At 50.6% G+C, this 25,737-nt stretch overlaps 2 protein-coding genes across 4 annotated transcripts in view; one reads left to right on the top strand and one right to left on the bottom strand.

Moving 5' to 3' along the window:
* On the top strand, positions 237–21,003 carry CCDC167 (coiled-coil domain containing 167). 3 transcript variants are annotated; one of them, XM_021097996.1, is made up of 4 exons: positions 237–297; positions 18,895–19,059; positions 19,256–19,308; positions 20,470–21,003. In XM_021097996.1, the coding sequence occupies exons 2-4, from the start codon at positions 18,914–18,916 to the stop codon at positions 20,505–20,507; spliced, it is 237 nt and encodes a 78-aa protein (XP_020953655.1). In that variant the 5' UTR covers positions 237–297; positions 18,895–18,913; the 3' UTR covers positions 20,508–21,003. The 3 variants fall into 3 exon arrangements, with proteins under 3 accessions (XP_020953655.1, NP_001230293.1, XP_013833297.1); NM_001243364.1 differs by having other exon boundaries at positions 240–297; positions 18,965–19,059; positions 20,671–21,000; XM_013977843.2 differs by lacking the exon at positions 237–297 and having other exon boundaries at positions 18,899–19,059; positions 20,671–21,003.
* Positions 22,231–25,737, bottom strand: part of CMTR1 (cap methyltransferase 1) — a 63,241-nt gene continuing 59,734 nt past the window's right edge. The window contains 4 exon segments of the mRNA XM_001924210.5: positions 22,231–23,601; positions 24,169–24,277; positions 24,802–24,914; positions 25,635–25,682. Coding sequence (XP_001924245.3) covers positions 23,469–23,601; positions 24,169–24,277; positions 24,802–24,914; positions 25,635–25,682 — 403 coding nt within the window. The 3' untranslated portion in view covers positions 22,231–23,468.

Raw genomic sequence — 25,737 nt, 5'->3', positions numbered from 1 at the left:
GGCGGGCCATTGTTCCTCCCGCGCCAATGGGCTCATTCTCTTCCCGCCGCCCCCTAGCTTGAAGCCTCAAATAGTGGTTCCCCTCACAAACATGGCCGGGCCCAACCGGCTACGCCCCTCAATAAGATGGCGACCGCCAGTAGTCCCGCGGCCAGCCATCTCGGTGACCAATGAGAGAGAAGCACGAGGGTTTGCGCATGCGTAGTGCTACTGGTGGGCGCGTCCAATAATGACTCGGAGATCCCAGCAAGTAACATGACCAAAAAGAAGCGGGAGAATCTGGGCGTAGCTCTAGAGGTGAGGGGAGAAATGGGGGGTGGGCCACACGGTTAACTGCCTTCTCTCCATGCAGGGGTAGTGGGTCCACCCGGTTGCAGGTTGGAGGAGTGGGTGAGGGGAGGAAGTGAGGGCGACGTGAATTTGCGAGAGGGCCGCGAGGGTGGTGAGAGGGCCAGATGGAGTGCCCGGAGGTGAGGAATACGAGGATCCGAAGGTTGGAGAGCCTGAGGGGCCACAGGGGTTGAGAACAGAAGGTGAGAGTACGAGACGCGGAGATCCGTGTCTCTTTCCCTCTGGAGGAAGGGGAGCCCCAAGGAGAGCGAGACGGAAATCAGGGGGCCCTGATGGGCGACTTTTAAATGAGGGGAACCCTAAAGGGGCTTGTACTTCGTGGTGAGGGTTTCCCAGAGGGGTAGAGACCTGTAAATGAGGGGACCCGGAAAGGTGGGGATGCCCATACTGTTTAATCTGTTACCGATGGCTTAACTGCCCCCTGAGATGGGAAGTTTTTCCTCTGGGGTACTGAAGCGTGTCGCTTAAAAATTATACTATGGGAACCTGTGGGAATTTGTAGAGAATTCTGGAATGGTGATGTTCCCAAAGAGCTTACAAATAATTGACTGCACATGGAAGGGGAAGAAAATTGATGTCTATTGAGCAACTGGCCTTTGTTACTCTATTTGCATTCTTGGTTAATCCTCACTACAAGCCTGTGAAATTTTTATAGATGGGGAAACTGAGGTTCCAAGTAGAGTCCAGGTTGAAGGGGTTGAAGCATGGAGAATCAAGCCCAGGTGATTTGCCTCCTGGTGCATCTTGTTTCTCTTGTGTTACAGTTCCTTTAAATCACCCTCCCAGGAGTTGCAAGAAAGATACTGGATAATTATCTTGAACTTATTACTAGTTCATCAGTTCTCAGTCTTAAAAATGCATGAAGAAACGTCTTGTTAAAAATGGACAGTTGAATTCTCCTCTATCTTGAGTAATTTAGTAGGACTTGGGTGTGTGTTTTTAACAAAGAATCTACATTTTTTTCTTTCCTTTTTTTTAAGAATCTACATTTTTAACAAGCTACACACATGCTTATGCAGGTTTTAGTACCACCCCTTGAGAAATACTGGCATACTTGGTGGGAAAAAAGCTTGATGGAAAAGTGAATCACCTTGTAAAAGAAAATTCAGATGCAAAAAAGAGATGACACTCTTAGCGGAAAGGGCATAGGCTTTATAGCCTGTATTAGGACACGATAAGCTGCTCTAACAGAGAAACCCCAAAATTCAGTCAGTGGCTTCAAGAACAAGAAAATTGTTTGTTTTCCTAACAGGCTAGAGCAGGGATTGGTAGGTGTTGTCTGTAAAGGATCAGAGAGTGACTGTCTTAGGCCTTGTCGGCCATATGGGCTCTGTTGCAACTACAGTTGATCCTCATTATTAGCAGATTCTGTATTTGTGAATTTGCTTGTTAAAATGGGTTTGTAACCTCTAGACCAATACTAGAAATACTTTCACAGTAATTAACTGAAAGTGGCAAGATTTGATTCATCCGACCGAGGCCCACATGGCCAGTTCAGGTAGAAGAAGGCTATGTCTTTTTCCACTCTTCTTTGTGCTGCAAATAAGTATCCTTTTTCTCGTCTCTAATGCCAAGTTTCCTGCCTTTTTGTGCTTTTTTGTTGGTGATTTTGTTGTTTAAAATGGCCCTCAAGTGTGGTGCTGAAGTGCTGTTTAGTTTTCCAAGGTGCAAGAAGGCTATGACATGCCTTATGGAGAATGTGTTTTAGATAAGCTTTCTCAGGCATGAGTTATGCTGCTGTTGGATGTGAGCTCAGTGTCAGTTAATCAACTATATATTATATAAGGTCTCTTTAAACAGAAACACACACAAAACAAGGTTTTGTATTGATCAGCTGATTAAAATGTTGTGACCAGAGGCTCACAGGAACCTAACCTGGTTCAGTATTTGCTAATTCATTGTTGGCAACTTTACAGAACATAACTACCACTAATAATGAAAGTCAACTACACTCGGATAGGTGACCTTAGCACAGAAGCAGCCCTGGGAAATATATAAATTAATGAGTGTTTCAGGAGTTCCTGTTGTGGCTCAGTGGGTTAAGAACCTGACATAGTGTCCGTGAGGATGCCAGTTTGATCCCTGGCCTTGCTCAGTGGGCTAAGGATCTGGCATTGCTGCAAGGTATGGCGTAGGTCGAAGATTCACCTTGGATCTGCTGTGGCTGTGGTGTAGGCTGGCAGCTGCTGTTGATTCAACCCCTAGCCCAGGAACTTCCATATGCCACAGGTGCGACCATAAAAAGAAGAAAAATAAGTATAAAGCTTTATTTACATAAACGTATCATGAACTATGTTTGGCCCATATGCCATAGTTTGCCATTCCCTGGTCTCGAATACCCGGACAGTAGTGGCTCTGGCCATCCCCCAGGGCCATGTTGTCACCTCATTAATAAAACTAGATCGTACCCCCATTGAGGTGTCTACTGCCAGGGAAAAAGAGTGGAGGAAGCACACCCACTGTTTTAAGTATATTGGGCCCAGGAGTTCCTGTTCTGATGCAGCAGAAATGAACCTGACTAGGAACCATGAGGTTGCATGTTCGATCCCTGGTCTCAATCAGTGGGTCAAGGCTCTGGTGTTGCTGTGAGCTGTGGTGTAGGTCGCAGATGCGGCTTGGATCCTGCGTGGGTGTGACGTAGGCGGGCAGCTGTGGCTCTGATTAGAAGCCTAGCCTCAGAGCCTCCATATGCCAAGGGTGCGGCCCTAAAAATAAAACAACAACAACAAAAACAGAAGGAGAATATTGGGCCCAAGTGCTCACTTTGCATCAACAAAGATGTAGCTAGGATGCAAAGCCTCACTTACTGCAAGGGCCAGCTGGGAAATACATTCATCAGCCAGGAGGACATGTGCCCAACTATGGCTCCATTACTGTGGAAGAACCGGCAAGTGTGTTTTAGTGGACAGCCTGAGTCTCCCCAGCAAACTGCATTTACCTGACAGTGTAGTTTTGGGGATTAAATGAGGCAATATATGTAAAGTGCCTCGCACATGCAGCACAGGGTGGATAACAACAGTGCTTTCTTATCAGTAGCCTGTGTAGTTCTTTTGCATCCTTCCATCATAGCTAAGTCATCCCCCTTTTTTAGACTTTAGTTTCCTCATCTGTAACATGAAGAACTTGAATTTCACCAGGGGTTAGACTCACTGACTGTGGTCCAAATCTCAATCATAATAATCGTGTGTTTTGTTTGGCTGACATGTTGTTTTTTTAACTCAATGAATTTTATTTATAGTTGTACAACCATCATCACAACCCAGTTTTACCTTTCCATCCCAAACCCCAGCCTATCCATCCCCCACCACCAACCTGTCTCCTTTGGTAACCATAAGTTTTTCAAAGTCTGTGAGTCAGTTTCCATTCCACAAAGAAGTTCATTGTATCCTTTTTTAAGATTCCGCATGTAAGTAATATCATATGACATTCGTGTCCCACTAACTTCACCCAACATGGTAATTTCTAGGTCCATCCATATTGCTGCAAATGCCATTATTTCATCCCTTTGAATGGCTGAGTAATATTCCATTGTGTTTATCTACTACATCTTCTTTATCCACTCCTCTGTCAATAGACATTTAGGTTGTTTCCACCTCTGGGCTATTGTATACCGTGCTGCAGTGAACATTGGGGTACAGGTCTTTTCAAGTCATGGGTTTCTCTGGATAGATGCCCAGGAGTGGAATTGCTGGATCAAATGGTAATTCTTTTTTTCAGTTTTCTGAGGAATCTCCATACTCTTTTCCATAGTGTTTGCACCAATTTACATTCCCACCAATGGTGTAGTAGGGTTCCCTTTCTCCCGCCCTCTCCAGCATTTATTGTTTGTAGACTTTTTGATGACGGCCATTCTGGCCGGTGTAAGGTGGTACCTCATAGTAGTTTTAATTTGCATTTCTCTAATAATTAGTGATGTTGGACATCTTTTCATGTGTTTCTCGGCCATCTGTATGTCTTCTTTGGAGAACTGTCTGTTTAGATCTTCTGCCCGTTTTTTGATGGGGTTGTTTGTTTTTCTAGTATTGAGCTGCAGGAGGTGTTTATATATTTTGGAAATTAATCCCCTGTCAGTCACTTCATTAGCAAATACTTTCTCCCATTCTGTGGGTTGTGTTTTTGTTTTGTTTAGGGTTTCCTCTGCTGTGCAGAAACTTTTAAGTTTATTTAGGTCCCATTTGTTTATTTTTTGTTTTTATTGTCATTACTCTGAGAGATGGATCTGAGAAGATATTGCTGTGGTTTGTGTCAGAGAGTGTTTGACCTATGTTTTCCTCTAAGAGTTTTATAGTATGTGGTCCTATATTAGGTCTTTAATCCATTTTGAGTTTATTTTTGTGTATGGTGTTAAGGATTGTTCTAATTTCATTCTTTTACATGTAGCTGACCAATTTTACCAGCACCTCTTATTGAAGGGACTATCTTTTCTCCATTATACAATGGAGATTGTTGCCTCCTTTGTCATAAATTAGTTGACCATAGGTGCATGGGTTTAATTCTGGGCTTTCTATCCTGTTCCACTGATCAGTGTTTGTTTTTGTGCCAGTTAGATACTGTTTTGATGACTATAGCTTTGTAGTATAGTCTGAAGTCAGGGAGCCTGATTCCTCCAGCTCCATTTTTCTTTCTCAGGATGGCTTTGGCTATTCTGGGTCTTTTGTGCTTCCAAACAAATTTTAAGATATTTTGTTCTAGTTCTGTGAAAAATGTCCTAGGTAATTTGGTAAGGATTGCATTGAATCTGTGGATGGCCTTGGGTAGTATAGCCTTTTTTTCTTTTTGCTTTTTAGGGCCCCACCTACAGCATATTGAAGTTCCTAGGCTCTGGGTTGAATCAGAGCTACAGCTGCCGGCCTACACCACAGCTCATATAACAGTGGATTGTTAACCTACTGAGTGAGGCTGGGGATCCAACCCCTTCCTCATGGTTTCTAGTTGGATTCGTTAACCACTGAGCCACAAAGGGAGCTAGTACGTAGTAGTCTCTTATCCTTTGTATTTCCGTGATGTCTGTTGTAACTTTTCTTTTTCCTTTCTAATTTTATTGATTTGAGTCCTCTCTTTTTTTTCTTGATAAATCTGGCTAAGGGTTTGTCAATTTTGTTGATCTTTTCAAAGAACCAGCTTTTAGTTTCATTGATCTTTTCTATGGTTTTCTTCATTTCTATTTCATTTGTTTCTGCTCTGGTCTTTATGATTTCTTTCTTTCTGCTAACTTTAGGTCTTGTCTGTTCTCTAGCTGCTTTAGATGTAAAGTTAGGGTTTTTTTTGTAGGGAGGGGTTGAGCTTTTTCTTGTTTCCTGAGGTAGGCTTGTATTGCTATACATATCCCTCTTAGAACTGCTTTTGCTGCATCCCATAGGTTTTGGAGTGTTGTGTCTTTGTTGTCATTTGCTTCTAGGTATTTTTTAATTTCCTCTTTGATTTCTTCAGTGATCCACTGGTTGTTTAGTAGCATGTTGTTAAGTCTCCATGTGTTTGTGTTTTTTGTAGTTTTTTTCTTGTTGATATCCAGTCATATAGCATTGTGGTCGGAAAAGATGCTTGATATGATTTCAGCTTTCTTAAATTTACTGAGGCTTGATTTTTGGCCCAGAGGGTGATCAGTCCTAGAGAAATATACTGTGTGTACTTGAGAAGAATGTGAATTCTGCTGCTTTTGGATGGAATGTCCTATAAATATCTATCAGGTCCTTCTGGTCTAATGCTTCATTTAGGGCCTGTGTTTCCTTTTTGATTTTCTGTCTGGATGATCTGTCCATTGCTGTAAGTGGGATGTTATTGTGTTATTGTCAGTTTCTCCTTTTTAAGGTTGTTTGAAGTTGCCTTATATATTGAAGTGATCCTATGTTGGGTGCATATATATTTACAATTGTTATATCTTCTTCTTGGATTTATCCGTTGATCATTATGTAATGTCTTCTTTGTCTGTTATAATATTCTTTATTTTAAGGTCTATTTTGTCAGATATGAGTATTGCTACTCCAGTTTTCTTTTGATGCCCGTTTGCATGGACTATTTTCTTCCATCCTCTCACTTTCAATTTGTATATGTCCCTAGAAATGGAGTGGGTCTTGTTTTTGTATCCATTCAGCCAGTCTTTGTCTTTTGGTTGGGGCATTTAGTCCATTTAAATTTAAGGTAATTTTTTCTTTTTTTCTTTCTTTTTTTTTTTTTTTTACTTTTTAGGGCTACACCCACAGCATATGGAGGTTCTCAGGCTAGGGGTCTAATTGGAGCTATAGCTGCTGGCCTGTGCCACAGCCACAGCAATGCCAGATCCAAGCCACATCTGCAACTACACCACAGCTCACGGCAGTGCCGGATCCTTAACCCACTGAGCGAGGCCAGGGATCAAACCTGCAACCTCATGGTTCCTGGTCGGATTCATTTCCACTGATAGGCACTCCTAAGGTAATTACTGATATGTATGTTTCTTATGCCATTTTATTAACTGCTTTGGATTTTTTTTGTTGCTCTTTTTTCTTCCATTCTCTTGTGGTTTGATGACTGTCTTTAGTGTTGTATTTGAATTGCTTTTTTGTATTTGTGTATCTATTGTAGATTTTTGGTTTGCACTTACCCTGAAGTTTTGATATAGAAGTGTGTGTGTGTGTGTGTGTGTGTGTGTGTGTGTGTGTGTGTTTTAAGTTGTTGGTCTCGTAATTGCAAGTGTATCTCCAGGGTCCTGCATTTGTACCCTCCTCACGATTTTCTGGTTTTAGTAGCATATTTGTGCATGGATGATTCCCTACCTTTACTGTATGTGTATATATATATATATATATGCTTTACTAGTGAGCCTTGTCATTTTTGTTGTGGCCTTTTCTGCCTAGAGAAGTTCCTTTAGTATTTGTTGTAAAGCTGGTTTAGTGTTGCTGAATTCTCTTACTATTGCTTATCTGTAAAGCTTTTGATTTCTCCTTCAAATCTGAATGAAAGCCTTGCTGGGTAGAGTAATCTTGGTTGGAGATTTTTTCCTTTCATCACTTTAAGTATACCGTGCCACTCCCTTCTGGCCTGCACAGTTTCTGCTGAAAAATCAGCTGATAACCTTATTGGGGTTTTCTTGTATGTTATTTGTTTCTTTTCCCTAGCTGTTTTAAATATTTTCTCTTTGTCTTTAATTTTGGTCAGTTTGATTAATATGTGTCTTGGGGTGTTCCTCCTTGGGTTTATTTTATATGGTACTCATTGTGCTTCCTGGATTTGAGTGAGTGGTTCCTTTCTCATGTTAGGGAAGTTTTTGGCTATTATCTCTTCAAATATTTTTTGTTCCTTTCTCTCTTCTCCTTCTGGCACCCCTATAATACGGATGTTTGTGTGTTTAAGGTTGTCCCAGAGTTCTCTTAGATTGTCATTTCTTTTCAGTCTTTTTTCTCTTTTCTGTTCCACATCAGTGATTTCCACTAGTCTTCCTCCACCTCACTTATTCATTCTTCTGCCTCCTGTATTCTGCTGTTGGTTGCTTCTAATGAATTTTTTATTTAAGTCATTGTATTTTGCATTTCTGCTTGCTTAAGCTTTAAATCTTGTGTTTCTTTGCTCAATGTTTGCTGTAATTTATCAATCTTTGCCTCCAGTTTATTTCCAATGTCTTGAATCATTTTCACTATCATCAGTCCAAAGTCTTTTTTCCTGGAGGCTGATAATCTCCAGATCACTTAGCTGTTTTTCTGGTTTTTTTTCTTGCTCTCTTATCTGAGTTTCAGTTCTCTGCCTTTTCATTTTTGTATAGGTTTTTGGTGTGGTCTCTGTCTCTCTCTTTTTTTTTTTTCCTTTATTTTTTTCTATTTTATCTTTTTTATTTTTTAAATTTTTAATTTTTTTTTTTTCGGTGTGGTCTCCTTTTTGCAGACAATAGAGTTGTAGCCTCTCTTGCTTCTGACGGCTACCCACCTTGTGGCTGAAGTTGGTACGGGGGCTTGCTGTAGGCTTCCTGATGGGAGGGACTGGTGCCTGCCCTTTGGTAGGTAGAGCTGATTCTTATCCCTCTGGTGGGGGGGGCTTTTTCTCTGGGTGCAATTAGAAGTGGCTGTGTGCCTGGTGGGGGTCCTTAAGCAGCAAGTTTACTGATGGGTGGGGCTGTGATCCCACCTGGATTATTGTTTGGCTTGGGGTTTCTCAGTGCTGATGAGTGGGGCCAGGTTTTCCCAAAATGGCCACCTCTAGAGGAACACATTCTGATGATTATTCCAGAGAACTTTGCCTCCAATGCCCTTCCCCTAAAATGAGCCACGGTCACCCCCTGTTTTCCTAGGAGATCCTTCAAGAACTGCTATCAGGTCCAACCCAGATTCCTATGGAGTCTCTGCTTTGCCCTGGGACCCAGTGCACATGAAAGCCTGTGTGCGCCTTTCAAGAATGGGGTCTCAGTTTCTCCCAGTCCCAAGGAGCTCCTGCACACAAGCCCCACTGGCCTTCAATGCCAGATGTTGCAGGGGCTCAGAACTCTCACTCCCGTAGGTGAGTCTCTGTGATACAGTTACCTTCCAGCCTGTGGGCTTCCCAACTGGGAGGTATGGGGTTGCTTATATCGTGTAATTGCTCCCACGCCTTGATGTGCCCTCCTCTTTGTCTTCTGCAGTAGGATATCTTTTTTGAAAGTTTGCAGTCCATTTGGTTGAAGGTTGTTCAACAGTTGGTTGTAATTTTGTTGTTTTTATGAGAGAAGGTGAGCTCCAGTCCTTCTACTTTTCCATCCTAATCCCATCCTTGACATGGGTTTTAGGCAGTGTTTTGAATTTGGTGGGGTGCATGCTTTCCTAGTGGCTTATACCAGTCACATTCGCCCACCCACTTATTCTTTCTTTATGGTCACACCTGCAGCATATGGAAGTTCCCAGGCTAGGGGTTGAATCTGAGCCACAGCAGCTGTGGCAATGCCAGATCCTTTAACCCACTGTGCCAGGCTGGGGATTGAACCTGTGCCTCCAAAGTAACCTGAGCTGCTGCAGTCAGATTCTTAACCCACTGTGCCACAGAAGGAACTTCTTGCCCACTTTTTTTAACCTACCAATATCAATATATTTACATTGGTCATCTTGGGGTCTAGGTTACCTTTAGCTTGGATATTCTAATATTTGAGCTCAGCAGCTGTGCACCCGAGAAAAACTTGGCATCTGGCTGTCCTCCTCACCTTGTTCCTCCTTTGCCCTCTGTGGGTCTGAGTACTGAATGTGTGCTGGTGCTCAGAAGCAGTAGATATTGTCCTGTTATTAAAAGTCGTGTGCTCAGAGCCAATGAAGTGGTGATTTAATCAAAAATGTTTGTTAATCTGATGAGTGCGATAAAACCCCCACAAGTGAGTGATCTCAGCCCCTGCAAACAGTCTTCTCTTGTTGTAGTGAAGCAATTACTGAGCAGGCGGAACTCCCCCTGAGGGCTGGCTCAGGCCAGCTGTCCTGGGCAGTCACCTCTTCAGACACCAAGGCACCTCCCAACCTCCCCTCCTTGTGGCTCCTCTCAAGGCCTTTTTATCAGACTTATTTGCCACCTTGTGAAATCTCAGACTTGGGAAAAACTGGCTATGAGTCTTCTTCTGAATAACAAGGGAGAATTATAATTCAGATGAGAAAATCACTGGCTCTGGTACTCTTTTTCAAGTTGTGTGGGTGGATGAAAAGGTTGTATTTCAGTCTAAACTCATAGGATTCTAGCTGAGGGAAAGGTTGCATTTCTGTCTAAACTGAAAGGATTTGGGCTGATGTGAGGCCTGTTTTTTAATACCTGATAGTAATGAGCTGTTACTTAGTCATTGTACTTTTTTCCACAGCTGGGCCATTCAATGAGGTGTCTTTAGATGTTCCAACAGCCACTTGGTTTTAAATCAACACATGCAATGTCTTAGCTAATGTCATAAAGGGGATAAGTCCATTGGATCTGGTCTTTAGTACAGAAATCTATCAGTTTGGAAAGCTTTTAGCTACAAGTTACAGAAAAATGACCTCAGTGACCTAAGTGAACAGGAGTATACTTTTTTTCCCCATCACAAGAAATTTGGAGGGAGGTGGCTACTGGCTTTGGTTCAAAACCTCAGCTATGTCAGGGCTGGTAATTCTGCATTCTCTTAGCTGTTTCCTCTTAGTCACAAGATAGCTACCACAGCTCCAGTCATCATATCCAACTTTAAGTCAGGGAAAAAAGAAAATAGAACTGTGATTCTCTTTGTCCCTTTTATCTGCAAAGCATAAGCTCTCCCAGGAGTCTCCCAGCTGACTTCTGGAACATCTGGAAGATGTTCAGAACTGGTTCCTGACCACCTCTAGCTGCAGTGAGTCTGGGAAGGCATCTATTGAGCTTTTCTAACCTCAGTGGAAGAGGCAGACAGAGGGAAGAGGGGTTGGGAATCAACGTTGGCTAACTAATAGTATCTGCTAGAGGGAATAAAAGTTAACGGGAGTCATTTAAAAATCACTGGAATTCTTATCGGAAAAAGAGGCCAGGATCAGTGAAAATGAAGGAGAGGTCGTAGGTAGGTTGAGAGGAGAAAATAGCCCAGGAATGATGAGCAGCAGCAGGAGAAGAGCCTGGATACTTATAATTATTTGCATAACATCAGCCACTGCTATGAGTTCCCTCAGAGAAGGGAGGGACAGAAGCACTGAGTGTGGATGAAGACAGCCTCCGATTATGGAACAGGCTGTGGACGAGGCTAATGGGAACCTACCAATTTTCTGAGACAAAAGATAGAGGCAGCCGAGTGGACCATCAGTAAGTATTTATAGAATTGGCTTGAGTGGCTAGAGGGGCATTTGAACCCTCACCTCTGACTTCTGGGCCCAGCAGAGGGGGTTGTTGGTCAGAGGTCGGGAGGCCAAAGTGGAGCAGGCAGCTGGACCCCATCTTGCTGGGAGCCGCCCGGCCCGGGGCTGGGAGAAAGGCTTGCAGCAGGCAGGCACTGTTCAAGGGTGGCTGACCATTAAATGAGCCTCACCTGCTGCCAGGCACAAGTGGCAGGTCACCACTGGGCAGGTGATTTCTCTCGGCAGCCTGCGTCTGGCCCCACTGCACTTGACGGGGGTCAGGAGACTAAAACCTCATTACCTAACACGGCTGGATGTCAGCATGTGTGGAGTGGCTGTTTGCCAGCATCTTAATTAATGAATTCATAAGACGCAGGGTGGATGCCAATTCTTGAAAAGTGCTTTGAGCCTTTCAGCAATGAAGAAGCTTTTGCTAATTTATCAAAAGCAATATATTGGGGGAAAGAAGAGAAAACAAACCCCAAACAACGTTCTGGCCCAGGGACAGCTGCTCAAGGCTTCAGACAAGGACTGGCGTGGCTCTGCTCGCAGGGCTGATCAGCAGGCCAGGTGCTCTCAGAAGGCCTCGGAGCTTGCGTGGGCTTCAGCAGGGCCCCTTGCCTTGCTGACCTGGGACAGGAGGTGACGCTCCAGAGAAATGACAAGCCCCTTAGCTCTCTGCTTTTCCTGAGATCGTTCATTGATTAAAAACGGAGGTTTTCTCTCTTCATCTGCCCATCCTGGGAAAGAAACTTCTGATGATTCAGGCCCCATGGTGAAGGTTTTTGTTCTCTGCCCCCACAGAGAAACATCCCGTAACCAGTGTCCGGGTAATCGGGCCTTTGGGCTTTGAGGCTAGTCACCTGGAAAATCAGAGCCTGTGACCCCTGTGACTTGGCTGTGTGGCCTCCAGGCCCCAGATGGGGAGCCCCTGCACTCTTGCCACAGACCATCTGGGCAGGTGGGCTGGCTTCTCTGCCCATTATAATAAACATCCCAGGGCCTCCCCGACGTGTGAAAACAAGTGGATTTGCAGCAGTCCAGTCCCCGGACTGCTGGGCTGGAGATGAAACAGCTGACACCACTCTCTGGGCTATGAGTTGTTGGCAAGTGAGAAGAAAGGCTTTGGGGAAAGAAGGGCTTATTGGGCTCAACTAGCCCACCTTTCTCCTTCTCACAACCAAGTCCGTGTTGTGTGTTGTGTGCGTTTAGAGCGCACTTTGGCAGCAGAGGTGATTTGGGGGAGGTGCCTGGGTGACTGCGACGCTGGGAGTTGGAGGGTAATTGCCTTGTGTGAGGACAGATGCTGGGCTCTCATCTCACTGTCTCCAAGTGGCTTTCAATCAGGATCTTCCCTCACAGCGAGTATCTGTTATGTGGACAGAAACCGAGTGACGCTCTTGTACAAGATTATTCAGAGTAGAGGATCCGGTAAAGCCAGATCAACAAGCTTCGATGGGCTTCAGCTGGGATGTGGGATGATTTTGTTCCACAGACCGCTTCTTTGTCATGAATGTTTTCACGAGGGATTTTGGAAGAAGAGCTTGAAGTGGTAGACGGAGCTTAAGCTCTGAAGCAGAAAAACTCAAATTCAGACCCCAATTCTGCCACTTCCCAGTAACACGACCCAGGGCAGGTTGCTTAAATTCTCCATGCAGGAGTTTGCTCCTCTGTGAAATGGGGACAGTCCCTTCCTTGCACAGCTGATGCAGACACTGAGGAGCGTGCGGGAAGCTGCCCACAAGCTGCCTGGTGCCCAGGGTTTAAGGAGCCACTGTTACGTTACATCCAGGGGCTAAGAGTGGCTCGCAGCACAGACTCCCACAGCCTGCTCCCCCGGGACCTGGCTGCGTGACCCTGGACAAGTTGCTTCATCTCCACAGGCTGAGTTTCCTCATCTGCAGAATGTGGATACTGATGCTCCTCCTCCTCACCCCCCAGGGTGGTTGTGCGCATGCTGCGAGCAAGTCCTTCTGTGAGCGAATCGTGTGGGGCATTTAGAGCGGTGCCTGGCACGTTTGCCTGCTGCAGAAGCCGTGGCTGCTACTGGTATTACTGTGGACTTGGGCTTCCAGAGGATGCTCGTGCTGTGCCAGCCAGACACGTGAAACTCCATGATTTGAGTTGGGCTCCAGTACCTCAACCCTGTGCTCTTTATTAGGTCTCAGTGCCCAGCAAGGACCCAGCCAGGCAGGCGCAGGATATGCCCCATGACTGCTCCTTGACTCCTGAGCTTAACTCACTCCCAGCCACTTCTTGTCACTCACAGCCCAGAAGGTCCCAAGAGCAAGGCCAGCAAGATGGGAAACTACTGCCTAAACCAGAAAGCACAGTGGCTTGCCTGGCAGTGCCCAGCCCCAGGGGGGCCTCTGCCTTTCCCAGAAGAGAGTCTGGCCCTGGACAGTGGCTCCTTAGGGAGGAGGCAGGGAGCCCCCTCCCAGGCTGTCAGGATGCTCTTGGGAGCACCATTCAGCCCCCTTCGGGAGGAGACTCTTTAGGAGGAGAGCCACAGCCTGTGGCCCATGCTCATCAGCAGCATAAAAGCTGCTGGTGAGGCCGGGCAGCAACCAGCCCTGGAGCTGGTCCCCACAGGCCTGGCCTCACGAGGGCGAGGACCTTCCCTGACCCCAAAGAGGCCTCACTGGGGCTTCCATTCCAGGAGGCTCCATACTCCTGAAAAGATGCCTCCAGGGATTACGGGTGAATTTTACAGTTTCTCTTAACACAGTGGTTTTATGGCACATGGGACCCAGGGAGACCTCCCTGAGGCTCTGAGAATAGGGTGTTATTCCCCAAGTCAAGCAGCAGGGGCCATTTTACCAGCGGGTTGGGGCCAGGGGAGCTCACAGCGCTCAGAGTTGCACCTGCGGAAGGGGCCCTGCCCCATGACTGGAGGGGAAGGCGCCCTCTCTTCCCTTGGCACCCACTAGCAGGAGCGACCCACCTCTCTTCCCTTGGCCCCACTTGACTGGGGTCGGGGCCCCTGCCGACCTTGGCTGTCCGTCGGGCTGCAGATCTTTCAGTTCTTCGTCGGAAACCCCACCTCTGTGGAGAATGCTTGGCCTTAGGCTTCTCACTGAGCCTGCTCCGAAGCCACCAGCAGGCTCCGATCCCCCAGTCCGCGCTTGGACAAGAAGGGCAGTGGCTCCTGGCCTGAGGGTGGAGGAGTCCCTGTGGGCCTTTCCTGTCAGAGTATAGATTCTTGCATCCCGTCCCCAAGGCCTCCCCCAGGGCCTCTACTCCTCCTGCCAGAGGGGCGTGCCTTCCACTCTGCCCCGTTTACCGCTTCTCCCTCCCTCTCTTCTCTCTTCTTCCCGCCTGGCTCAGACCAGCAGCCCCCGGGGCAGGTTTTAGCCACTGCAGGTATCGGGTCAAGGACATCCTGCGCTCCTGCTTCCCGGTCCCCTGAACTGCTTGCACACGGGGTTACATGACCCCTGCCAGGTCCTCGGCTGTGTGTGACCTGCCACAGGCACGGTTTGCTTGCTGGTAGGGAGCTCACACCACTGCCTCTGATTCCTCAGGTCCCTTTGCAGCCGTGCTTCACCCCCTGACTGTCGTCTCAATGACACAGACACACTGTTCTCTTTCCTTGTACAAAAATGGACACTTGGTCTTCTGAGTGTAACGGTAACGTGTGGATGCGTCCTGTGTGCGTGTTACTGTACATCGAGGGCCTCCGCTCTCTGCTCCCATGCTGCCTGAATGAGTGCCTGTCTCAGTCCCCACCTTGGCTGTCACTTTACCTGTGACACACACAGCCAGCAGTGCTGCCCCCCACAGCTCTAAGAAAGTCCAAGAACTGAACCAGTTGAGCCAGGCTTCCTGCCACCTCACCTACTGTCCAGCCTTTTAGGTGGGAGTCCTGGGCGCCTCCATGGCCTCTCAAGTGTAACCTTTTCTTCCCACCAAGGTGGTTGGATCTCTTTGAAGGCGCCTCTTTCTGCCTTAGTCCTGGGGCTTTGCATTCCTGCTCCCAGCTTAGCTGGGCGCCAGGCCCTAAGGAGCCTCCATATCCATGAACCTGGGTTTCACCTGCTGTTCCATGTCTCCTGAGGTGCCCACTGGGGCCCAGACCACACCTGAGATGCTGCTCCAGGCCTCTTGTCCTCAGCTTCCACCAGGCCCAGCTTCTTCAGCTTGGCCCTGGCCTCAGAACCCCCCTATCCCCCAGCCTCATCCCTGGGCAGAACACCAAGGTTCCCTGCAGGCTGGCCTGTGGTGGCATTTCTGTTGTCGTGGTCTGCCCTGCAGGCCCCACCCTGCTGACCCCTCTCAGCTCCCTTCCTGTTGTTGCCAGCCAGTGACCAAGGCAGGGTTCTCTTCATCGCGCATCACTTCTGTCTCCTCTTACCCTCGTCACAAGTTAGCTCCATTTTCTTCTTATTCCCTAAAGATCTAGTGCAAAACACTGATAATAATGTCAGCAAACACGCTTTAACCCTCATGTGTGTGAGGCACCCTTCTCAGCACTCTGCAGTGTTGCTTCTTATCCTTAGAGCGGCTCTTTGCACATGAAACCTGCTTCGCACGTGAATAAACTGAAGCACAGAGTCAAGGAGGTGCCTGACGACAGCCCACACTCCTGCTTACGGTGCTCTTCAGGAACTGCTATTTCAGGCTTTGGGGCACTGGGGCTTCCAACTGCTTGTCCAGCTCTGGCCCTTGTGTGTCCAGAATCTTCTTGGCATGTGTCTCCTTATTCTGGTCCTAACCTGTGTCTTCTCTTCTGGTTTTGGTTATCTTGCTCAGTCTGGTGGCAGAGACGAAACTAACCAAGGACTGTAGATTTGTTCGGGGGCATCTGCAAAGTGCATCATTCATGTGCATGTCTTTGAGAGTTGATGGAAAAGCCATCTAGGGGCTTCTTTAAGGCCCCCTCTCCTGGTCCTCTCCCTCATTTTCTGGGTCTGTCTTTGCTCTGTAGCCACGCTGCCTGACCCCAGTCACGGCTGAAAGATGCATCCTTATCCTCCCTCCCTGATTATCTGCAACCGGTACGTCACCAGCATTTCTTCACCCATCACTATAGCTGCTCGAGAATTAGCTTCTGCTTCAGCAAGTGCTGCAGGGTGTGTGACTGCCGTGGGATCCCCCGAGGATCAGTGTGAGGCCTGCTAAAGAGCCTCCAGACGTCCAGACTCCCCTTGCTCAGCCCACATCAAGCAGCTGGGTTATAAAGAAGAGAACTTGCTATTTAGAAGGGAATCAGAGCTTCAGTAGGACATAAATATTCATAGAGGGAGGTTAGAGCTTCAGTCCCTAAAACCTTGATTTGTGTTAGCCTGTTTAAGCTCATTAGAAAGTGGTAAGTGAAAGTGGGGTATTCTTGGAACTGCAGATAAATTGGACTTGATCAGATAAAGGCCTCTGGCTGCCAGCTCCACGGGCACAGCCCAGAGCATGATGACAGACTGGCATGGCCAGTTGTGGTTTGCCAACCTCAATTGGAAATTTGCTTAGCATGAGCTGCTGACCTTGCTCTGGGCCCATTATCCCTTGTCTAAGCCCCTGGTGGCCTTCTAGAGGTGTTTAGGGATGGCAGTCCCCAAACTTCCTCCCCAGAATGACAGGCAAGCCAGGGCCTGGCCACAGGGAGAAATCTACCCCGGGACGAAAACATGCAGTGGGTAATCCATCTGTGCTTGTGTCACTGCATCTCCTAGCTTCCCCCCTCCTCTGTGGGCATGAGGGGAGAGTTTCAGTTTCCCAGTGCTACGTAAGGCCCAGCTCCACTCTTTCCTCCATGGCTACAAACACAAAGGCTGCAGTGGGCCAGGCTGCAGGCCACAAAGAGGAGACAGGCGGCCACCATGCCTTCCTTCTAGGACAGGAACTACGAAGTCAAGCATCCTTTGAGGCCAGGCAGTCACATACACGGGTGGGATGGGCCAGTCTGGGCTAGGCTTGACCCTGGGCTGCAAGTTCACATCATCTACCCTAGGGGCACCCAGAATTTGGCACGGTGACATCATGTGTGCTCAGCTTCATGAGAGGAGGGTTGATTGGTGCACCAGGGGAAGGGGCAGTGCCTCTTCAGCCAAGGGTAGAAGAGAAGGCCCAGTGGAGGGAACAGAGCGTCGAGAATCACACTTTGTGTGGGATCTAGTGCGGAATGTGGTGCCGATTGTGGTTTTTACACCAGGAAATGGAAACAGCAAGTATTGGGGTCCTGAGGGAGGGGCTGAGTTGTGTGGGCTGGGGGTGCTGCTGTAAAGGGTGGGCTGCATGGCAGCCCGAAGCCCTGCCCCTCCTGGTTCCAGCTCCACTAACCATCCCATCAGACTGTGCTGTTGCCTGAGTCTGGCTCCCCGGTGCTCATTTCCCTCTGACTCAGGTTCCAGGACAGCCTTTGGCCTCCCCAGGTACAGCCCCGTCTCCTGGCTGGGGCTGTTTCCCAGGACAGCCCTCCCTCTGGTGCCCATTAGCAGAGAAATGACACAATTAACCAGGCAATTAACTCGAGGCTCTGCAGTTGCTCCCTCCCACAGGGCCTTGCTTCCAGAGCTGGAGTAGGCAGCAGGCTGGGCTGTAGGGAAGCAGGTAGATGGTGTGGCATTTGGGCTGGGTGTTGGGACGAGGGAAAGTGGCTGACCCAGCAGGACCGGCGTGGGTACTGGCCAGGGAGTGGGGCAGAAGGCCCAGGGTTTTCAAGTGCAACTCTTGACACCGGCCCCAGAACACCTGCCAGGAATTCTGGGATAAGGAACTTGTAGTCATTGATTACCGTCTGGACAGGGGCCACTCCAGAAAGGACTGGAACAGAGAACTGGCTGAAACTGATAAGGAGAAAGGTGTTCCACTCTGAGTCTTCAGAAAAGTCACTCCATTTAGGGGGCCCATTCTCCCGTTTGTGAAATCGAGGTCCTATTTGCTATCCCTCTCGGGGATGTGGTGAGAATGAGGGAAGTCAGATGGAAAACGGAGCATTAGCTGGACCCAAGGTACTATTCAGGGACCTCTGAACTCCCAGCCACTGAAAACTAGGCTCCGACCAGCAGGGCGGAGGTGCAGGAAGAGCAGCCACAGCCCAGGGAGGTGGCCGATTAGACGGGTGACCTTTCAGAGCCAAATGCATGTTAGCAGGACCGTGGATGACCCGGTCCAGTATTCCTTAAAACATTTTCCCATAACTCAGATTATTTCCCCAAGAACACATCTTTGAAACTATAATCAAAACAAATGGGAGAACTTATACCTTTGGCATCCAGCCTTTCAGCTTAACTAGTGTGTCCCACAAGTTACTGCTGCCTGGATGATGGTTAATGTTTTTGCACAAGAACCACGTCAGAAAGAGAAGAGTTTTTGAGCTGTGTTTTCAGTAACTTTTACTGAATCTCATGGGAAAATGTGCATTATTATAACTTAGATGACACTAAGATAAAGTATACCAGTGCGAAAATATGCCTCTGCTTTTTGGTCCTTAGCCGTCCAAACGCATGTGGAGTGCTCTGGAAAGGCAAAACCTTCCCACATTATCTCCTTTCATTCTAGGATCCGCCTGTGTGGCAGATGCCTGCCATTTGAGGCTCTGGTTGCTGCTGCTGTGGGACAGAATGGTTAAGCTGACAGGCTGGATGCCAGAGGCGCTGGGGAGACAGCTGAGGGGCTGCTTCTGTCTGTCCCCAGCCCGTGCTTGGCCCAGGGGGTCAGGGCAGCTGTGAGACCCTGAACAACACCCACAACTGTTTCCAGCAGGACTCAGGCTGCACCACATGGACGTGTAGGACAGCAAACCTAGGTCCTGGGGCAGGGACAGTGTCCAAAAAGACTCCTAGAGGCTCCTTCCTCCCCACCCCAGGATCCCAGCCATCTTGAAAATGGAAAAGCTCTGTCACCCATCTCTTCCTGCTGGGTGTGCTGTCTTTCAGATCGATGGGCTGGAGGAGAAGCTGTCACAGTGTCGGAGAGAGCTGGAGGCCGTGAACTCCAGGCTCTATGGGGCAGAGCTGAGCCCAGAAGCCAGGTAGTGCTCCCCCCTCTCCCCCAGCCCTTCATCTCTGCCCTGGGCCCTGGCCCTCAACTTCCATCCCTCCCACCCCCCTGCCACTGGAGACCTGGGCCCTGGTTCTCCTATCCACTTGCCCTGGTGTGCCAGCTACTCCTGAGGCGGGAAGAAGGAAGAGGGCTTTGAGCCCATTTTGACCCCCTTTCCCTCACAGGAGGTCCCTGGAGAAGGAGAAAAGCAGCCTGATGAGCAAAGCCTCCAACTATGGTAAGAAGGGTCCCTCCTGTTACTAGCACCCACCCCCCAGCCCCAGGGTCAGGAGGGGGCAGAGCCCACAGAGTGAGGGCGTCAAGGGCATTCTTCAGGAAGGAGGGTGCAGGACCCACTGAGGGCCCAGCAGCCTGGAAGAGCAGGTTTGTCTCTTGGTTCCGAGAGAGACGGCGAGGCCTGCGGGATGAAGGGGTGTGGCTGTGCCAGGTCCAGGAGAGAGCTTCGCATCCACCCTGACCTGGGGCGGGGGGTGCTGTCCTCCCTATTCCTCCTCCCAAGAAAACCTTGTGGTGGTGTGGTGCCAGTAGGGGTCCAGCAGGGGAGGATGAACCTCCGGCTTGGGTGCCTGAGGGGTTATTGTGGGGTGGAGCAATGCTGCCACCTTCTGGGTGATGGGGGCAGAACGGGGTAGAGCCCAGACAGGACTGGGAGCTAGAGGAAGGCTGCACCCGCTCCCCTCACCCCGCAGCCAGGGAGGAAAAGGGTCTGCAAAGGCTCAGACTTGTCTGTTCCATTTACCCTGAGAGAATCAGCCCTAGAATAGCCCCATGGCAGGTGGCCTCCCCAAGGAACCAGCGTGAATCAGCACAGTTAAGCACAGTGCACGTCGTGTTCCCTTCCTCGGGTCCCGTCTGGCCACCCCGGAGCTGCTCTGCAGGTGTGTCTCTCTGCGCCCTCACCCACAGGGAGGGGACATCGCTTTCCTCTCAGAGCAGCAATTTTCACACACAACTGCAGCATTACCACTGAGTTTAGGCCTCACAGAGGACACGCAGCAGTGTCATCTGAACGGGTACACTGGCTGCAGAGTAAGAGGCTGCCTTCCTCTACAGGCAGCCTGACCACCCCATGGGCACAAACTGCCGCCTCCTAGCATCCCTAGTACCTGCTCAGCTGGGTGGCCACCAGGGAGCAGGGCTGTGAGCCCTGGTGGTGTGGCCCCACCCTGTACCTACTCCACTGTTGGCCTGAGGCAGTCCCAGCAGGTCTCAGAGTTTCTAGTTGGCCAGATGAGATACCCTAAAAGGAGAAGCACCTTGGAGCCACCCAGCATTAAGCCAGAGGACTCAGCTGGTGAGACCTCTCCCCATCTACCTTGGCTTTCAGGTGTGGCCTTTTTTGGTGACCCCCTCACACATTCTTTTACTGAATTTGCAGAAAAGTTTGGGCCTGGATCTGTAGCCAAAAGGCTGTGAGGATCTGGGCTAATTGGAGAGGGAGGCCAGTCATTCTCATGGACTCTACGGCTGCAATACCTCTGCGCTCAGCAGGGTGTGCAGTCCTGTGGGTCAGGCAGAGACAGATGGGCGGAGCAGCGGACGCTCGAAACCTCCACCCCACCACCGTGTTCCCTCACAGAGAAGGAGCTGAAGTTGCTTCGCCAGGAGAACCGGAAGAACATGCTGCTCTCCGTGGTCATCTTCATCCTCCTGACCTTCCTCTACGCCTACTGGACCACGTGAGCCTGAGATTTCCGCAGGCAGCGCGGGCTTCCCCTCAGCTCCATGGTCCTGGCCGAGCAGGCCCTTCAAGCTTCAAGAGGACCAAGGTCCTAGGGCCGTTTCTCCCTGACCCAGACACTAGAGCAGGGCGTCCTCTTGTCTCCGGTCCTGCTGTGGGGCTGGGGTCTCCAGAAGGACCCTGTACTGCCTTAGCCCAAGGGAAAGGCAATAAAGAACATTCCATCTGCTCCCGTGTGCTGAGTAAATGTCACGGTCTGATGGCAGCTGGGGGGCAGAAGGGTCACTTCAGGAATCGCGGAAGAAGTGTCCAAGAGAAAGTGCTTAGAACTCAGAGGGGAGAACGGGGGGAGAACGTAAGCCCACAGCGTACACGGGGAATAAGGGTACTTCCAAAGCCAAAACTGGAGCCTGGGGCACTGCTGTGGCTGAGAGGCAGCCCTCACACCACCCCCACCACGCGCTGTCTTACCCCCTAGTCAGGGCCACTGTCTGTGATCATGACAGAAAAAAATCAGTCTTTTCAGCGAAGAGCAACTTGGGGACCTGAAGTGATCATGTGGTGGTCCCACGGGAGTATGGAGTCAACCCATCTTCAAGAGGCAGCAGGTCTGGTGAGGCGTGGCACAGCCAGAGGACAGCAAGAGCCACGGTAATGACCAGGCTCCTGGTGAGTGGCCAGCAGTGGCTGACACAGACAACACCTGCAGGCCTTGAACCCGGGGCTCAGGAGGGTTGGGATTGGGAGGCTGGAGCAAGGCCAAGCAGGGCAACCAAAAGGCCAAAGGGGTTTGGGAACAGAGATCACACCAATTGAGTCAGTCAAAGCCAGGAAAGGGGTGGCCCTGGGAGCTAAGGAAGGACCCTGGGGGCCAGGGTAAAGGAGCCAAGCAACACGGGGGCTAAGGCTCTGGGGGAACCTGCACCGGAGGAGTGACTGGTGGAGAAGCACTAGCCTAGAGCAGCAGGGGAGAGGCGCCACCAGCACCTGCCGAACCTCTGGTGCAGGTGCAGAATGGAGGGGAGTCTGGCCCAGGTCGGCAAAATCATCTCTCCCTCCCTCCCCATCTAGTGGCACTAATTGGTCTGACGCCTCTGTTATTTTAGTCACAGAGCCCGATCCTGGGTTGTCACGGTGCGACACCAAGTGAGCTGTGTGATTTATGTGAGGGGGAAGGTGCCTCCCTGCCCTGCTGGCCGGTAGGTTCATTCACTCTCCAATCCCTGCTTCTAACATGATTTCCCGACTCTTCTTTGGGGCCCCTCTCCGGCAGCAAGTAGCAGCAGCCCTTGGAGCCTTGTCCAGGCTCTGTTTAAAGAAACCCTCTTTTCTCCCCTCTTCTTTGAGTCATGCTTCCTCCCCTTCACCTCCAGCCCAAGCTGTTTCATCCAAGCAAGTCCCAGACCACAAAGCGCTGAGGACAAACAGCAGCAGCCCCAGTACAGAGCCACACAGGCATTAAAAATATGTTTATCTTTAATGATCCAAGATTCTGCAAGACACACTGATATACCCAGAACTGGGTGGAAATACAGCATCTCAATGGTGCTGCTACCAACCTGGGGGGAGGGGCTGGATGCTGGCTGGAGACCCCTGAGGTGGAGTCAGTTCCAACCTCACTGGAGCCTTGATGCCCTATCTCCATGGAAACCAGTCTAGCACTGGGATGAGGCCGGGGGAGCCCATAAGAGCATCTCTGAGAGATATTTCCCATTAAAAACCACCACAGGTTCCCTCCCCTACCCAAAGCTACTGCCCAGCTTCCCCTCTTCCCCCTCCGCCCACCAAGATAGAGGAAATGGAGTGACCACAAAAAGACAAAAGCAACTGTGCCTTCTGTTATAAGGGAAGAAAAAGGAGGGGGAGGGTAGCAAGGTAGCTGGGGCAAATGGGGTGCCATGATTGGCAGGGGTGCGGCCAAGCCCCGGAGGTACCCTCTGTTACGGCAGGGCCTCTGCTGCCAGGCATAGAAAAAAGCAGGTCTTCAAGGTTGCTTCCTCCGCCTCTAAGCTGTTCACGTTAGAGGGAGTGGGACCCAGGAAGCAGTCACACTCCCCACTAGACAGTGCTATCTGCATCCTGACGTGGGGTCCACACGCCTCCCTTCCCGGCCTGCAGGACTGGCAGAGCTCTGGGCTGAGAACTCCAAGGAAGACCAGGACAGGGAGGGAAGCGGGGGGAGACAAAATCTTTTCCAACTTGGCATCAAAACAGCAAGTTCAAAGAAACAAAACCTTGATGTGTACAGCAGCGGCTCCTGACCAGCTCACAATGGTGGGCCTCCTCCCACTCAGGGTTGGCCCAGTAAAAAGTTGAGCAAAGCAGGGGCATGGCCGCCCTTGGGGCAGTGCACAAACTCAGAAAAGTGAGTCTACAGAATACAGGAGAGAAGGACAGAGCCGAAGCCCCACTGCACTGACGTGACCTCCACTGGCCCCACGGGCCACGGGCCACAGGCCCCAGCCTCAAACCTGCTGTCGGAGCTACATCCTTCAGGCTGATCCTGGCAGGTCTCCGGAGAGAGGAGTCCAAAAGTGTCCCAGAAGGAACATGTGAGTGTCCTCTGAGGGCCCCAACTGAGCTCTCGGAGAGAGAGAGGCGCTGCCTCCCATCCCTTTCTGAGAAGGGGAGGGAAGCAGCACTGTGGGCCCAGGCGCAGGCAATGACAGGGCATCCGCGGGGCGGGGCCCAGGCCCTCAGGCGCTGTGTGTCTGGATGAAGGAGAGGACATCCTCCTTGGACAGCTTGTCTGGGTCCTGGGGCTTCTGGGAGTCGTGCACACGGATGCCATCCCCCCACTCCCAGAAGAGCCGGCCAAAGTAGCAGATGCTGGGGAGGGGAAGAGGGCAGGGGGAGAAGGTCAGAGGGCTGCACCCGGTAGAGCAGGACCAAGAGATCACCACCCACCTGGGCAGCCGGGACTGGGGAGGGGTGTTCTTGTCTCAGCAACGACTCCAGTTGAGGGTCTTGCCTCCAGCAGCCAAGATGCACCCAGTAGGCCCCACCCCTCCCTGCCTCCCAGAACCAGCTTTTCCCAACAGCTACTTCTGCTAAATGCATCCCACTGGATCCCCCAATGACTGATGTTCCGGTTTGTCTCTGCAGCTCTAACAGAGCAGTATTAGTGAGGTGACACACTAGTTACAGGCACGTTAGGGCTGCCGGCTGCTATTGAAATCTATGACCAGCGAGCTGGTAAGTGGACCCTGGGTCTGAGGGCACGGCTGGGGGCCCTCAGCGTGTTCCCACACCCAGGACCCCCAGCCACAGCCTGCAGAGGCCAGCATCCCCACCTTCTTGGGGAGCAGTGGGTCTCAGGGCCCAGGTGTGCCCCAAGAATCCTGGCAGGAATGCCTGGGGCTGCTGAGGGGGCGGGCCTGGAAGAGGGATGCTTACTGAAATGGAGCAATGGCCTCTGCAGGGAGGTCAAAAGTAGAGTCCTTGGTTTTCTTGTTGTAGAAGAACTTCCTCTTGAAGCTTTTGCTGAATGCCATAGTCCATGGCTCTGACAGGAGGGAAGGGAGAAGCAGCCCAGAAAGGACACAGAATACCCACAGGGGACAGGTCAGTACCTTCTTCCACTCCTGGTGTTCACCCCCCACCCCGCCAAGAGCAGCAAAGAGAAGCCTGTGAGGACACAGCCTTCGACACCAGCCCAGAGGGGCTCCAGGAAGATGAGTAAGACAGTGACTTTCACAACCCCACCCCAGTCCTGCTACCCTGCCACCAGGGCAACATCCCTGGGACTGTGGCAGAGAAAGCGGGGCTGTGGGCCAGAGGGCATCCCACAGGGGATGCAGATGGCCAGGCCTGACTTTCTGCATCTGCTGCTGCCTATGGGGGGCGCCATGCGGGCACGAGCAAGTCTCCAGCCCCACCCCCAGAGCAAAGAGGCGCAGGGAACACCGTCCCCCTCAGCATGCACCTCCAAGGCCAGCCGGGCTGCCCCCTCAGGCTCGGTGGGCAGAGTCTGGGCCCATCACCCTGTCTGAGGGAGGGGGAGGGAGGGAACAGTCGCTCATCACCCACCATTCACTGTCCTGACGATGTAGAGGCCCGTGGGCACAAAGTGCCGGTCGTCCCGCCCCGTGTAGCTGAGCTTCGGGGTGCCGCCGGAGCCCTTGATGATCTTCATTTCTAACCTGGATTCCCCGAGCAGGCGGGCAAACAGGGAGTGGGAGTGGGAGAGAGGGAGCCTAAGGTCAGTCAAAACCACCCAACTGCAGTACTTCATCTCAGCTCAGCAGAAGATCCTGAGGCAGAGACTTGGCTTTGCTCCAGGCCACACAGCAAGTGAGTGGGTGTGATGTGGGGTTGAGAACTCAGGCTCTGAACTCGCACTAAGCAACGGAGGCAGGGGAGTGACACATGGCCCTGCTATGTTGCTGCTCTTTGGGGGGATGTCAGGGTGACACCCGTAAGGGTAAGATCTGAGACCATAAGTGCCACTGTGTCTTCAGCCCACCACCCAAGGCATCAGTGTGGCCACTAAAGAGTTAACTCGTGAGCAGCCAGCAGACCCACAGATCCAGAGCACTGAGGCAGTTATGCCCCCTCAACCCCAGGCTCAATCTCTCCGGCAGCACCAGGAGCTGGGATTCACAGGGTTTGAAGCAGCTTGCGCTGCCCTCGCAGGGACCGTTGTAACTATTACAGCATCAACGAGCCCGTGCTTCTGCCTCACGCTGCCCTGCTCCCCTCTGACAGGCTGCTGAGACAGGATGCGGAGTCGGCTTGCCGCCGGGGGGGCTCCTAGCTACAGCAGGAGCAGGGGAGGAGGGGTAACAGCCCGAGTCCATCTCCACAGGGAACAGACACACGGTGCCCCCACCCCCACTCCTCTCCAGTCCCACGCTCCTCACCTGACAAAAATCTTCTCCATCTCCTCCAGCCTGTACACCTCCTTCACCCTGTGGGAGAGCGACAGAGGAGAACAGAGGCTTCCTGGGGGGCAGTTGTTTGGGC

The sequence above is a fragment of the Sus scrofa genome, chromosome 7, assembly GCF_000003025.6.
Source record: "Sus scrofa isolate TJ Tabasco breed Duroc chromosome 7, Sscrofa11.1, whole genome shotgun sequence".
Classification (NCBI taxonomy): Eukaryota; Metazoa; Chordata; class Mammalia; order Artiodactyla; family Suidae; genus Sus; species Sus scrofa.
Note: the sequence above shows the minus strand (reverse complement) of the source record. Positions and strands in the feature narration are given on the sequence as shown.

What these genes read in the sequence shown, in the direction of transcription:
- CCDC167 (XM_013977843.2), top strand. Translation starts at nt 18,914, where the DNA reads ATGGAAAAGCTCTGTCACCCATCTCTTCCTGCTGGGTGTGCTGTCTTT. An exon ending in GAGCTGAGCCCAGAAGCCAG is followed by an intron (nt 19,060 to 19,255) that starts GTAGTGCTCCCC and finishes TTTCCCTCACAG; the next exon opens with GAGGTCCCTGGAGAAGGAGA. An exon ending in GAGCAAAGCCTCCAACTATG is followed by an intron (nt 19,309 to 20,670) that starts GTAAGAAGGGTC and finishes GTTCCCTCACAG; the next exon opens with AGAAGGAGCTGAAGTTGCTT.